General features: G+C 64.2%; 2 protein-coding genes across 3 annotated transcripts in view; one reads left to right on the forward strand and one right to left on the reverse strand.

Moving 5' to 3' along the window:
- Positions 1 to 1559: 1559 nt before the first annotated feature.
- HSD11B2 (hydroxysteroid 11-beta dehydrogenase 2) lies at positions 1560 to 7197 on the forward strand. The gene is given in 6 exon segments (XM_037515908.2): positions 1560 to 1713; positions 1716 to 1823; positions 5216 to 5428; positions 5544 to 5729; positions 5845 to 5982; positions 6195 to 7197. Coding segments are annotated over 6 exon segments (1167 nt in total). The 3' UTR covers positions 6563 to 7197.
- A 411-nt stretch (positions 7198 to 7608) lies between these two features.
- ATP6V0D1 (ATPase H+ transporting V0 subunit d1) overlaps positions 7609 to 12396 on the reverse strand; it is a 35287-nt gene continuing 30499 nt past the window's right edge. For both annotated transcript variants that reach the window (XM_037515909.2, XM_037515910.2), the window contains exons 4-8: positions 11961 to 12040; positions 8797 to 8874; positions 8496 to 8672; positions 8309 to 8386; positions 7609 to 8218 (exon numbers count right to left, since the gene is read on the reverse strand). In XM_037515909.2, the coding sequence (XP_037371806.1) occupies positions 8057 to 8218; positions 8309 to 8386; positions 8496 to 8672; positions 8797 to 8874; positions 11961 to 12040 (575 nt within the window). In that variant the 3' untranslated portion in view covers positions 7609 to 8056. The remainder of the gene's footprint in view (positions 8219 to 8308; positions 8387 to 8495; positions 8673 to 8796; positions 8875 to 11960; positions 12041 to 12396) is intronic.

A 12396-nucleotide genomic window follows, 5' to 3' on the forward strand; every position in this document is an offset into this window, starting at 1 on the left:
GGTGCCCACGGGCACACTAGGTCACATGCCTAAGGTCAGGGCCCCACACCGTCCCAGGCCTGTCCTGCCTCCCAGGGCCAGAGCTAGCCTGTCATCTGTTCCTCCAGGAGGGCCAGGTGGGGGCACAGGTGTGGCCCTGTGCAGGAGATGGGCCCTTCACCCAGAGCCTCTGCCCTTACGTGGGTCTGTCTCCCGGCTGCCTCCGTGAGACCCCACCAGGGGGTCATCTCTGGATGGCAGAGGCTTTGGAGGAGGCACTGTCATGAAGCCCTGGCACAGAGCCTGGGCACCTCAGAGAATGGGCAGAGGGGCTGGGAGAGGCCCATGACCTCCCAAGGCCTTGAATGGAGCCTGGAGGAGGCACTGGGCAAGGCCTGGAGACTCACAAGAAGCAGGGACCCCTCAGCACCCGGCCTGGCAGTCAGCTACTGGCACCAACTCCTAGTTACCTGGCAGAGCCCTGGCCCGGATGCCAAGCACAGGGTGCCAGAGCTGGGGGTGGGCAGACTGGGGGGCCGACGGGCCACACACAAACACATACGTTCGTAGACACTGGCAGGGGATTGCACCCACACGCAGCCACTCACTTGATCCCCTGGGATCATGATGGGGGGGCAGGACAACCCTGTCTGAGAGGCCGCCCTCCCCAACTCCGGGGTGGGGGCCCTACTGGCCTACTCTTGGAAACCCTGGGGTCGGAGGGTGCACTGGAGGTACTAGGGGGCCTAGACGCTTCCCGGGACCCCGCCCCACCCTCACCCCCTCCCACACGCGTATACTTGTGTGGCAGGAGGAGGTGGGTTGGCTGGGGCATCTCCGGGGCTGGGCCGTGCAGGGGAGGCAGGGCCGGGGCTGCCAAGCACCCGGCGGTCCTCTCGCTCCCCTGCTCCCGCCCCAGGCCGCGGGCGCCGGAGTGCGAGTGCGCGTCCGGGCGTGCGCCGGGGCCGGGGGCCGGGGGCCGCGCGGCGCGGGGGTGCGGTCGGGGTGCCCGCGCTGCCGGCCAGGGCTGGTGGGCTCCCCGCGGCGTGGCGCGGGCCGGGCGGCCGCGGCGGGGGGCTCGGGGCGCGGCGGGGCGCGGCGGGGCGCGGCGGGGCGCGTCCTCAGGTGTCTGCGGCGAGGGCGAACTGGGGGTGCCCGCCCCCCACGGCGGCTCTGCGTCCCGGCGCGTGCGGGGGGCCGCGGGGGCTGCAGGACACCGGGGCTGCGGCGGCGCGGCCGGCGGCTCCTCCTGGAGCCACAACTTTGGGACTTTGTTCCGGCTTCTTCGAAAGCGGATCTGGCCGCGGGGGCGGGGCGGGGGGGGGGGCACCTGCCCGGCGGGGGGTGCCCGAGCGCCGCGGCGGAAAGCCCCGCCCCCCGCTCCGCCCCGCCCCCGCCCCGCCCCCGGGCCCTTTATAAGCGCGGCCCGAGGGCGCACGGAGAACGCGAGTGTCCCTCCCGCCCCCGGCCGGTGCCCTCCGCGGCGCCCGCGCCCCGGCCCCGGCCCCGAGCGCCCTCCGCGCTCCGCAGCCCGGGCCCCGCCCCGCCCCGCCCCGCCCTGCCCCGCCGGCCCGGCCGCCATGGAGCGCTGGCCTTGGCCGTCGGGCGGCGCCTGGCTGCTCGTGGCGGCCCGCGCGCTGCTGCAGCTGCTGCGCGCAGACCTGCGCCTGGGCCGCCCGCTGCTGGCCGCGCTGGCGCTGCTGGCCGCGCTCGACTGGCTGTGCCAGCGCCTGCTGCCCCTCCGGCCGCCCTCGCCGTGCTGGCCGCCGCCGGCTGGATCGCGCTGTCCCGCCTGGCGCGCCCGCCGCGCCTGCCCGTGGCCACTCGCGCGGTGCTCATCACCGGTGAGTGCGCGGGGCGCGGAGCGCGGGGAGTCCAGGCTGGAGAGCGGGGCCGCACCCCCGAGGGCTGGGCAGGCGAGGCGAGGCGGGACCCCCGAGGGAGTGCGCCCCCGGGTGCAGGGAGCCAGCTGAGGAGGAGCCGCCCCGAGTCGGGGCTGACTACCTGTCGCTGCGGGAAGTGCTGGCGGGAAAGGGAGCGGGCAGGTGCGCGGAGCAGACGGGTGACGGAGGAGGCGGGAGGCTGCTGGAGTTTGGGGGTGATGCTGCGCCCCTCTCCAAAGGGGCAGTGTCTGTCGGGACAGGGGGCCATGCCCTGAGGGACGAGGGCTCGCGACCGGGGGATGGTCGCTCCCTAAACTCCGCCTGACATCCCCACGTGGGGCGCACCACCTCCTCCTCCCTGGGACCTGGCAAGGCGAACGTGGGGACTTGGGGTCCTGCCCCCCGGCTGTTGGGTTTCCTGGAGTTCAGGAAAGCTTGAGGTCAGCCCGAGGAGCAGCAGGGCATTCAGCTGCCACTCATGCACCACCTCTCACCCCCTCGCTGCTGAGGTGGTGGCCTGGAATCTGCGCCCAGCACCCCACAGCCCATCCCTGATGCGCCCCGGAGCCCAGGAGGGACGCCTCCCGGAGCTGGGCTCAGGTGCCTCAGGCCGCTGGCTGAGCTCTCTTTGTCTGGTGCAGGGAATAAATCTGTCACCAGAATGAGGGAAAGAGAAGGGGGGCTGAGGCCCAGCCGGAAGTGGGGAGGGGGAGAAAGGCCAGGGGGCACAGGCTCAGTTGTGTGGGGGGAGGGGCGCGCTCTGCTCTCCCCCAACCTCGTAGTTTTGGACAGGTGCCTCCTGGCTCTGCCTTTGCATTGGGTCTGTGCTGGGGGCAGCTTTTCCCAGAGGCTTTTGGTCCAGTAGGGGGCCCTGCATGACCGGAGGAAGCTGGGAGAACTTCCCAGAGGAGACTGTCTTTGCGCTGGGCCTCAGAGCATGAGTGGACATAGGTGAGGCATGGAAGGTGTTCTGGACCAGACGGCAGGTGTGGGACAAAGGTGCGAGGCAGGTATAAGCATGGCCTGGGTAGGGGACAGTAAGGAACCAGGCTGGCTGCTGGGCGTGGGGGCAGGGGAGGTGGTTTCCTCAGAAGGGGCCTTGAACACCAGGCAAGAAGGCTGCTGCTGAGACTTGGCTCGCGAGGGCTTTGGGTCTCAGTGAAGACGGTGGTGACAGAGCAGGGCTCGGGCTGAATGGGACCGACCCAAGTTTTAGGTGCAGAGCATGAGGCCACACGGGACTCCGGGTCCAGGGATTTGAGGAAGGAAAGATGAAAAATTCACCTGTTATGAGACAAGGACAAGGTTGTTGGCGCTCTCCTCCTGCCCCACAAGGGGCAACTCCCCTTCTAATTTGTGAGCTGCCTGCACAGGCTGCAGGCCACTGCAGGTACCGAGAAGGCAGAGGGCCATCTCCCCTGCGCTCACCACAGGCCCTTGTGTTGCTGCTGTTACTTCTATAACTTTGAATCTGAGAGTGAGGTGAGAGATGTCCCTCTTCTGTGACTTGGGCTCCCCCAGCTCCAGGCTTAGACACCCCGTGTGCGGGTAAGGAGTAGCCTCCCGGCCTACTCCCTGCTCTCAGTGGGGTTCTTCTCTCACCACAGGAATGCAGGACAAGTAGGTGGCTAGGCCCTGCCCACCTGCCAGGACACTGTCTGGTGGCTGCCGGATGACCTGCGGCCCTCCCCTTCCTGAGAATGCCTCTGAGAACTGCTGGTCAGGGCTGCTCCTGGAGCTCAGGCTCGGGGTCAGGGTTTGGGCAGGAGGCTGTGTCCCTTGCAGGCACTGAGGTATGCGAACAGGCAGGCGGGGTGGAGGGGTGGAGGTATGTACAGGTATCTGAGTGTGTGCAGGGGAGCGGGGCATGTGCCAGGCATGGGTGACTGTGTTGGGACCACAACTGAGGCCTGGAAGCCCTCAGTTTCTCTGTAAAGGTCCTGTCTGCTCTGGGAGGAATCTTAGGCAGTTACACACACACACACACACACACACACACACAGGCACACACATACACACGCTCGCTCACTCCCCTCCCCCAGCCAGACTTGCCGGGAAGGACCCCTCAGCCCCTGGCTGGCTGGCTGGCTGGCAAGTCCCCAGGCTCTCAAAGCCCAGCTTATAGCCCCCTGCTCAGCTTTGTTCTCTGCCGCTGGAGGGGGAGGGGTGCTGAGCCCTCCAGGAGGGGAGAGGCAGAGCTGCTTCTGCTCACCAGGACCACCGGAGGGGGGGTGGCCCAGCAACCTCCTCCTCACTGGCCCGCCTCCTCCCCTCGCTGGCCGCCCACAGAGCCAGGATCAAAATGGGAACAATCAGGGAAGCTGGAGCTTATCAGTCCCCACTCTGGCTCTGCCTGGGGGCTCCTCACTACCTACCAGGGAAAGGAAATGGAGCCTCCAGTGCTCGTGTCTGGGCCATACCACCCTGCACGCCTCATCCCAGAAGCTACGCAGGGTTGGGCCTGGCTAGTCCTTGGATGGGAGAGGAAGCCTCCAGGAGTGGTCACTGACTTCAGGTTGCCCTTGGTGGGTGGGGGATGGGGTTTAAATGCAGGTCTGTTCTCTTCATCCACCATCATCCTGTGCCCGGTGGGCAAGTGGCCTGGGCCACAGAGTGCCCCATGCTGGCCACTGATCAGAATTCCAAGGGTGGAGGTCGGAGGTGAGGTGGGGCTGGGCTTCCAGCTTGCCCGGGCCCTGGAGTGTCAGAGGGAGGTGGGCTCAGGCCCCACCAGGCCTGGATGATGAGAGCAGAGAGTGTGAGCCGAGGGCACGGGTTTCGTCGTGAGGACGCAGGGAGCCCGGGATAGGCGTGGCAGCAGAGTGACATTGTCCTTCTTGGAAAGATCTCTCTGACTGCATAGGTAGAGGGTGGATTCAAGGGAGCAGAAGTGGGCAGGGCTAACTAACTCCAGGGCCACCTCAGTGTCCAGGTAACCGGAGGAGAGCCCACGCGGTAATCCGAAGCTCGCGAGCTGTCAAGCAGGCAGAAGGACATCAGGTCTGGGACTGGCCTCAGGCGGACCCACCGTAGAGCAGGCCTTCCTCTTTGCTGACTGACTGGGAAGCAACTTATCGCCACTGGGTCTTGGTTTCCTCATCTGTAAAGTGGGAATCATAGGCCGTGCTGATGGAGCAGCTATGGGGAGTCAGAGGGAACAGCTGTGAAGAGTTGAGGCCCAGGTGTTCAGCCAGAGGGGCGAAGCCCATCAGCGCTGGGCAGGCCACTGCTGGGAGCTTGGGTGCCCTGGGGCCTGACTCCCGCCTAGACCCTGGTAATCCTGACATTGTCTTAGGCTGGTGATCCTGGGGTTGTCTGGGCCGCAGTTCACCGACTCTTCTGCCCCTGCCCAGGCTGTGACTCTGGCTTTGGCAAGGAGGCAGCCAAGAAGCTAGATGCCATGGGCTTCACGGTGCTGGCCACCGTGTTGGGGCTGGATAGCCCAGGTGCCCTGGAGCTACTTGCCTGCTGTTCCCCTCGCCTGAGGCTGCTACAGATGGACCTGACCAAGCCAGCGGACATCAGCCGGGTCCTAGAGTTCACCAAGGCCCACACCACCAGCACAGGTCAGTGGGTGCGGCTCCGCCAGGAGAGGGTATGGCTGGATGTGGTGAAGGGGCTGGGGTTGGAGCTTTGCTGGGGGCTCATCCGCTGTTTTCTGCCCCGGCTTCGCATCCTCAGGCCTGTGGGGCCTGGTCAACAACGCCGGCTACAACGATGTAGTGGCCGATGTGGAGCTGTCTCCGGTGGCCACATTCCGCAGCTGCATGGAGGTGAATTTCTTCGGCACACTCGAGCTAACCAAGGGCCTCTTGCCACTGCTGCGCCGTTCAAGGGGTCGCATTGTGACGGTGGGCAGCCCAGCAGGTGAGTGCCTCCCCGCCGCCCTGCCTGGGGCAGAAGAGGAGCCGCCACGGGACTGGGGGGGAATATTGGAGGCCCTGGCCCAGGCTGAGCGGCCCTGGCCCCTATCCATTTCCAGGAGACATGCCATATCCATGCCTGGCGGCCTACGGGACCTCCAAAGCAGCCATGGTACTGCTCATGGATACATTTGGCTGTGAACTTCTGCCCTGGGGGATCAAGGTCAGCGTCATCCAGCCTGGTTGCTTCAAGACAGGTAGGGTTCAGTGTTGGGTGACACGTGGGTGGGGCCTAGGGCTGGGAACAGAGGGGTGGCATGGTGTCATCTGGGCTGGGGTCAGGTCTGAGGAATGGGCAGGGCTTAGGCTGGAGGTGAGTAGCAAGTTGTGGGCCAGTCCTGGTCCTGGCTTAGCCCTCTCTAGCTGACCTCAGGCCCCCCCCACTCTGACCTTGCCACTCCTTCCCCAGCGTCAGTGCAAAATGTGGGCCACTGGGAAAAGCGCAAGCAGCTCCTGCTGGCCAACCTACCCCAAGAGCTGCTGCAGGCCTATGGCGAGGACTACATCGAGCACTTGCACGGGCAGTTCCTGCACTCGCTGCGCCTGGCCATACCAGACCTCAGCCCGGTTGTAGATGCCATCACTGATGCGCTGCTGGCAACCCAGCCACGCCGCCGCTATTACCCAGGCCGTGGCCTGCGGCTCATGTACTTCATCCACTACTACCTGCCCGAGGGCCTGCGGCGCCGCTTCCTGCAGTCCTTCTTCATCAGTCACTGTCTGCCAAGGGCACTGCGGCCCGGCCAACCCAGTGCCCCCGCCCAGGATGCAGACTAAGACCCAAAGCCTTTGGGCCCTGCCCCCAAGATGACCCGATGAGCGGTGCCCACGTGGCCTACCTGCTCCAGCAGAGCAGATGCCATGCGCCCTGGGCCTTCCCTTGGGTATTGCGACCTACAAGTCTGCCCTAGAGACTTGGTCTAACAAAACCCAACTCTGCCACTGCCGATGCCCCAGACCAGGCCTGGCAAGGCTGAGGCTTCCTGGTGAATCTCCGGGCCTTTCTACTTCTTTTTGAGCCCAAACAGACCCTTCTGTGCATAAGGGTCCACCCCGCAGCTGGGGTCGAAGTCTTCGCTGTAGCCTTTGACAGGACCCCGCAGACAGCGGCTCTGCAAACTAAGGAGTGACTGGGTGGGTTGGGGACCCCCTCAGGATTCCTTCTCGGCATCAGTGCCTCGGTGCTGCAATTCAAAGGATGAATCACCACTGTTTCTTGACTGGCTCAAGAATTAGGTTCCCAGCAACCCACCCCCGAGCTCTCAAGCCACAGGGAGGCTGCATACCCTACTTGCCTGATTGCCACTTTTTAAATAAAGAAGACAAATTTTTATTTCTCTTAGAATGTGGGAAACGCTGTGTTGTGGGAAGGGGCGACAGGCTGTGGCTTTGTGAGAGACTAGGCGCTGCCTGGGGAACCCCTGGGGCTCAGCTTGGGGTTTGAGGCTCTGGGCAGAGTCTGGTTCATTCTCTTGGACAGAGGCCTAGGTTTCCTCATAGTGAAATGGGTGTAATGACCCTGGCCCAGGGAGTTGTAGGGCACAATCAAGGGGATCCAGGGATCCTCCAGGGTCAGACCCAGGTCCACAGGCCTGTCTGAGCCTCCATCAGAGGAAGCAGTGATGGGGCCATCCGCCAGTGACTTCCCTGGCCCCGAGGAACCTCCGGGAACCTGCCTGCACCAGGAGGGGGCCGGCCCAGGACTCTGGACTAAGAGAGGGAGGTAGAAGGCTTAGGCAGGAGAGGACTTAGCAAGGGCAGGCCCTGAGGGAAGTTGGGGGTCTGGGAGGTACTGGGGTCTAAAGAGACAGCGGACAGCCAGGCTTAGAGAGGACAGTTTATTGTCTCACAGGACAGTGCGGAGGGAGGGGGTTTCAGAGCTACTTCCCTCACACCCCAAAGACATACACTCTATCCTTCCCTTGGGCCACGGCTCTGGGGGTGACCCACAGAAGGGAGAGGAGGCTCACGCTGCCCCCAGGGGGTCCTCAGGTGGGGGGGGGACACAAAAGTGACCACATGCTTCTCAGACATGTCAGCGGCTGTAAACGTCGGGCTGAGGGGCTCCTTGCTGTGACGGTGGGGCTTGGTCCATCCTTGGTGGGGGAAGCAGAAGCCCAGCCCCTTTCAGGCCCAAGAGCAGTCTCAGAGGGCTGGGGGGGCTGGGCAGCCACTAGGACAATGTGCTACCCCCTGGGGCAGGCGGGTGAGCCGTGGCTTTGTTGCCACACACACGGACACGCACACGTGTGGGGAGCCGGGGCCAGGGCGCTAGAAGATGGGGATGTAGTTGTCGATCTTGGCGCGGTGGCGCTGGGCGATGCACTCGGCGATCCAGACGATGTTGCGACACTCCTGCTCCTTCAGCTTCACGAAGGCGTAGAAGACACCGAAGTGGAACTGGTTCAGGAAGGCCAACTTGTTCAGTTTGACCTGCGGAGAGAGGCAGGTGTGGTGTGCAGAAGGCCGTGACCTCGGAGAAAGGCCTGAGCACCCGCCCCTCCCGGCAGGCCCGGCGCTCACCTCGTGCTCAAAGAATCGGTCCTCCAGGGTCTTGTCTCCGGGGTTGCTGCCTGCACCCTCAAAGAGCAGCTTGTACTCCTGGCCAGGGGTGGGGGTGGGGGGAAGCACGGCATGAGGACGTAGCTGGGTGCGGGACGGGGATGCAGGGCCAGCGTGCTGACCCACCGTCCTCCCGCCAGGCACTCACCGGGTAGTAGTCAGCCACGTTCTTGACCTGCTCATAGTCGTCAGCCCGAGCCAGCTGGGCCAGGCCCTCAGGGTAGAGCCGCCCGCAGTGTGGAAAGAGCTTGGCTCGGTCCTCCTTGGACAGCTCTGTGCCGAAGGAGTTGATGGTGATGATGAAGGCGCGGCGGTCGGCTTCAAACTGTGAGGCCGGGCACAGGCAAGGAAAGAGGGAGCGGGAGGGAGGCCAGTAGCCAGTCAGCGGGCAGGGGTCCCCAGCCAGGGCTGCAGGGGGTCAGCAGGCAGGAGGGCTGGCAGGCACTCACCTCCAGGATGGGGCACATGACATCAGCTGTGGTCCCGCCCAGTAGGGTGCAGAACTTGTAGAAGGACTCCAGGTAGGCCTGTGCAGAACACGGGGCCTGCTCAGCCCCGCAGGAAGCCTGGGGGCTTGCCAGCTCCCTCCCAGCTCCCTCCCCAGCCCCTTTTATGGTGAGTCCAACATCACACCCATGGATTGGCCAGGACGGTCCTCATGTCAGAGCCTGAAACACCCAACTGTTAACTAGCCAGGCGGCAGCAGCCTGCAGCGTCCCACCAGGAGTGACAGCAATTCTGGCTGCAGGTCTGCTTCTGGGGGGCTCTGCCCCCATGGCCTCATCTGGCGGAGGACCAGACTCAGAGATGGGCTATCTGCCCCCTGCTGTGCTGCCTGTCTTTGTCCCCAGTCTCCCCTCCACAGCCCCAGAAAAGCAGGACTAGATGGGCTAGTGAGGAAGGGTCACTCCTGAGAAGTCACGCACTGGGTGCCCTGGCCCCTCTCGCGCCCCACCTTTCAGAACACCCCTCCTTCCCTTCCCTCCTCCAAGCCCCAGGCATCAGTCCCGGGAACCAAAGCGTCAGCCCGGCTCCTGCGGAGGCATGGTTATTGCCTACGCGGACGTCAGCCCTGCAGCGCAAGGCCGGGACACATGGACGGCCAGCAGGGGCAAGCACTTCCTGCCCCGGCAGACTGGATCTGCTGGGCAGGCGGAGGAGACAGAGCAGGACAGGTCTGACCCAGCACGCGCTCACAGCCAGCCACCACAGGCTCCCTCCCACCCCTCTCTCTGCAGCCCCTCTAGGGGTGGCTGGTCACAGCGCCTCAGGAGGCGTGGTCACAGGGACTCTGTGGGAAGTGAGGGCTGCGAGGCTTGGGAAGCTCTCGTGCCGTGCCGACTAGCCGCCCAGGCGGGGAGACCTTTCCATTCGCCACCCGTTGACTCGGGCCTGGGGCTGTGTCAGGAGAGAAGACGAGACGAGACCCAGGAGCCCACAGTCCACATAGAGCCTGGCCAGCAGCACTGGCAGACGGGGCGCAGGGGAAGGCCTTAGGTGACTCAAGTCTAGAACAGGACCTGGATTAAGAAGCCAGGAAGGAGAACGTGGATCCCAGCACAGAGGTCACCAGAAATCAGAGGGTGTAGGTGGCACAAACAGCTCCCATCCTATCGTGACTGGGTGCTCCTGGCCATTTCCTTTTCTGTGGCTGGCCAAGCTGGCTGTGTCCACCCCCCAGGCCTGCCCCAGTGGGGCCTAAGGTTTCTATCTGAGGGGAGGCTTCCCCAAGCCATACTGATCCCTGCAAGGCCGGCTCCCAGGTGGAGAAGGCAGGACAGATCCAGACGCTCCTCTGGAGGCTAGGACCGCTGAGAACACCTCAAAGACCCAGCGTCAAGGTCACCTTTTCGCCTCCACCCTGTCTGCTGGAGCCTGCCCGCCCATGGTTGCTGCACCAGCCGCTTACAGTTCCACCAGGGGGCTGAGGGTCCATCTAATCTCCCATTTGTGGCCACTGGGCTGAGACACCGTTGGACGGGCAAGCGGTCCTGGCACAGGGCCCGCGCCATCAGATCGTGTTTATGAGCTGGGGCCTAGGCAGCCCTCATCGGTAACTCCAGCTGAAACCAGTTAGGTCTGGCGAGGGTGTGGGTGAGGCTGGGGGGATAGCCGCACCCCTTACCCAGTCTCAGGGCAAGGAACCCGGCAGCGGGCCAGCAGGGAGGGCGGGAGCACAGGCATGCGCCCTGACGCCAGGTGAGAGCACTTGCTTGGCAGATAGGCAGAGCTGGGTATGATCCCCAGGGCCGCCAGCGTCTAGCGGGTGGCATCAGGCCACCTGCCCTATGTCTCTAAGCCCTCAGTTTCTCATCTTACAGATGGGGATACAGATGCCTCCAGAGCTCCTGGGCCACCCTGAGCATTACAGAAGGTGATAATCTTCCTGCCTCTAGGCTCATCCCTGCTAATCCGGCCTCCACGCTGCAGCCGGATGGGGCTTTCCGATGAGTCCCTGCCCTGTGGAAACCTTCACTGGCTGACCCTGCCCACAGATAAGGCTCAAACTTCTGGCCAGGTGGCTGGACCCTGTGCCTGCCTCTCCCTGCACAACTGCCTCCTGCTCTTCTGGAACCTGCACTTCCTCAGCAAAGTGCTTGCTGCCCATGCTCCCGGCTTGCCTTCTGCAAGTGCTGCCCTGGTGCCCACACCACTGCGGCCTCCAGGCAAGCCCTTCCCTCCACCAGGCCACCCCTGCACTCTGGCCCAGGCACCTGTGGCAGGACTCAAAGGCCTGGGCTCAGGCTGCAGCCAAGGCTGGCCAGCAGCCAGGGCAAGAGCAGATCACTATAAAGATCTGCTGGACAGAGGTCCTCGCGGCTAGGTCAGCAGCCCGGTGCCATCCTCAGCCCGCATTCAGGGCCTGCCCATGGGACTGCTGACCCATGTCCCTGGCTATAGCCCATCAGTTCAGGATCACCAAGACCAGAGCCCAGTCTGTCCCAAATGTCCTGCACTGGCCCCTGGCCATGACCCTTCTTCCCTTGCTTCTTAGCCCTGCTCTTCACCTCAGGGCAGTGTTCACCTGGGAACCCCAAGTTCACTTACTCTATCTCAGGGGTCACCAGCCTGTGCCACCACCTGGTGAAAAGCAGAAGGTGGGTGGGCATGAGGATGGGGGTCGTGGCACGGGCCCTGGGCGGGAAGCTCAGGACACAGGGACTTGTGGGGACACAGCGACGCCTGGCTGGGGCCCTGCCCCCACGGCACCAGACACAGTCTGGCCTCTGCTCAGGGCCTGTCCGAGCTGGCAACAGCTCAAGTCGGGGAGCCCGAGGGCTATGGCCTGGGTGGTGGCCCGTGACCCTCCTGGATGCAGGGGGAGCGGCCGTGCAGGAGCCAGCTCTGACAGGCCACGCTGTGGAGAGGCCGCCACTCCCACTGATCTTAATCACCTGCCGCGGGCACCGCGGGACAGAGAACTTGTTCCGTGCAGCCTTGCGCCCATCACAGGAGCCGGGAGTGAGTGGTTAAGCCCCCGGGATAGGAGCCTGGCGCAGATGTTTCCCGTCCCCGGCACCCCACATAAATCATGGGCCCATCACGCCCACGACCCCACCCATCTACGCCCAGTCCGCCTGCCCGCCCCCCGGCCTGTCCGCGGGGGCACTACCTTGTAGAGTGTGTTGCGGATGATCTCAATGTTCATCTCGTCCAGGTCCTGCTCTGAGATGCAATCCTGGAAAAAAGGCGCTGGGGAGGAAAGACACGCGTGTGAAGGGTGGGCTGGCAGGCGGGGCTGCGGCGAGGGTCCTGCGGATGCTGAACTGCCCTGTGGGGCACAGAGGGGCTGGGTGTTGGGGGGTCCCCACACTGGTCTGGGCTATTGCCTTGGAAGTGGCAGAAGCAAAACTCTGGGCCACGTGCACTGACCTGAGTTTCTCCTGCCTTTTTGCTCCTAAAACTGATTTATAAAGGAGGCGGCCAGCCATAACATGATCTAATCGCCGCTGGGGCAGACCCAAGCTCAGACCATGCCAGAGACAGGCTTGCGTAAGAGGCCGTGACATCCTCTCTTCTTGAGGGGCAGCTGTGGATTTGGGATCAAA

Source organism: Talpa occidentalis, unplaced genomic scaffold (assembly GCF_014898055.3).
Source record: "Talpa occidentalis isolate TD23 unplaced genomic scaffold, MPIMG_talOcc4v2.1 talOcc4.17, whole genome shotgun sequence".
NCBI classification, from domain to species: Eukaryota; Metazoa; Chordata; class Mammalia; order Eulipotyphla; family Talpidae; genus Talpa; species Talpa occidentalis.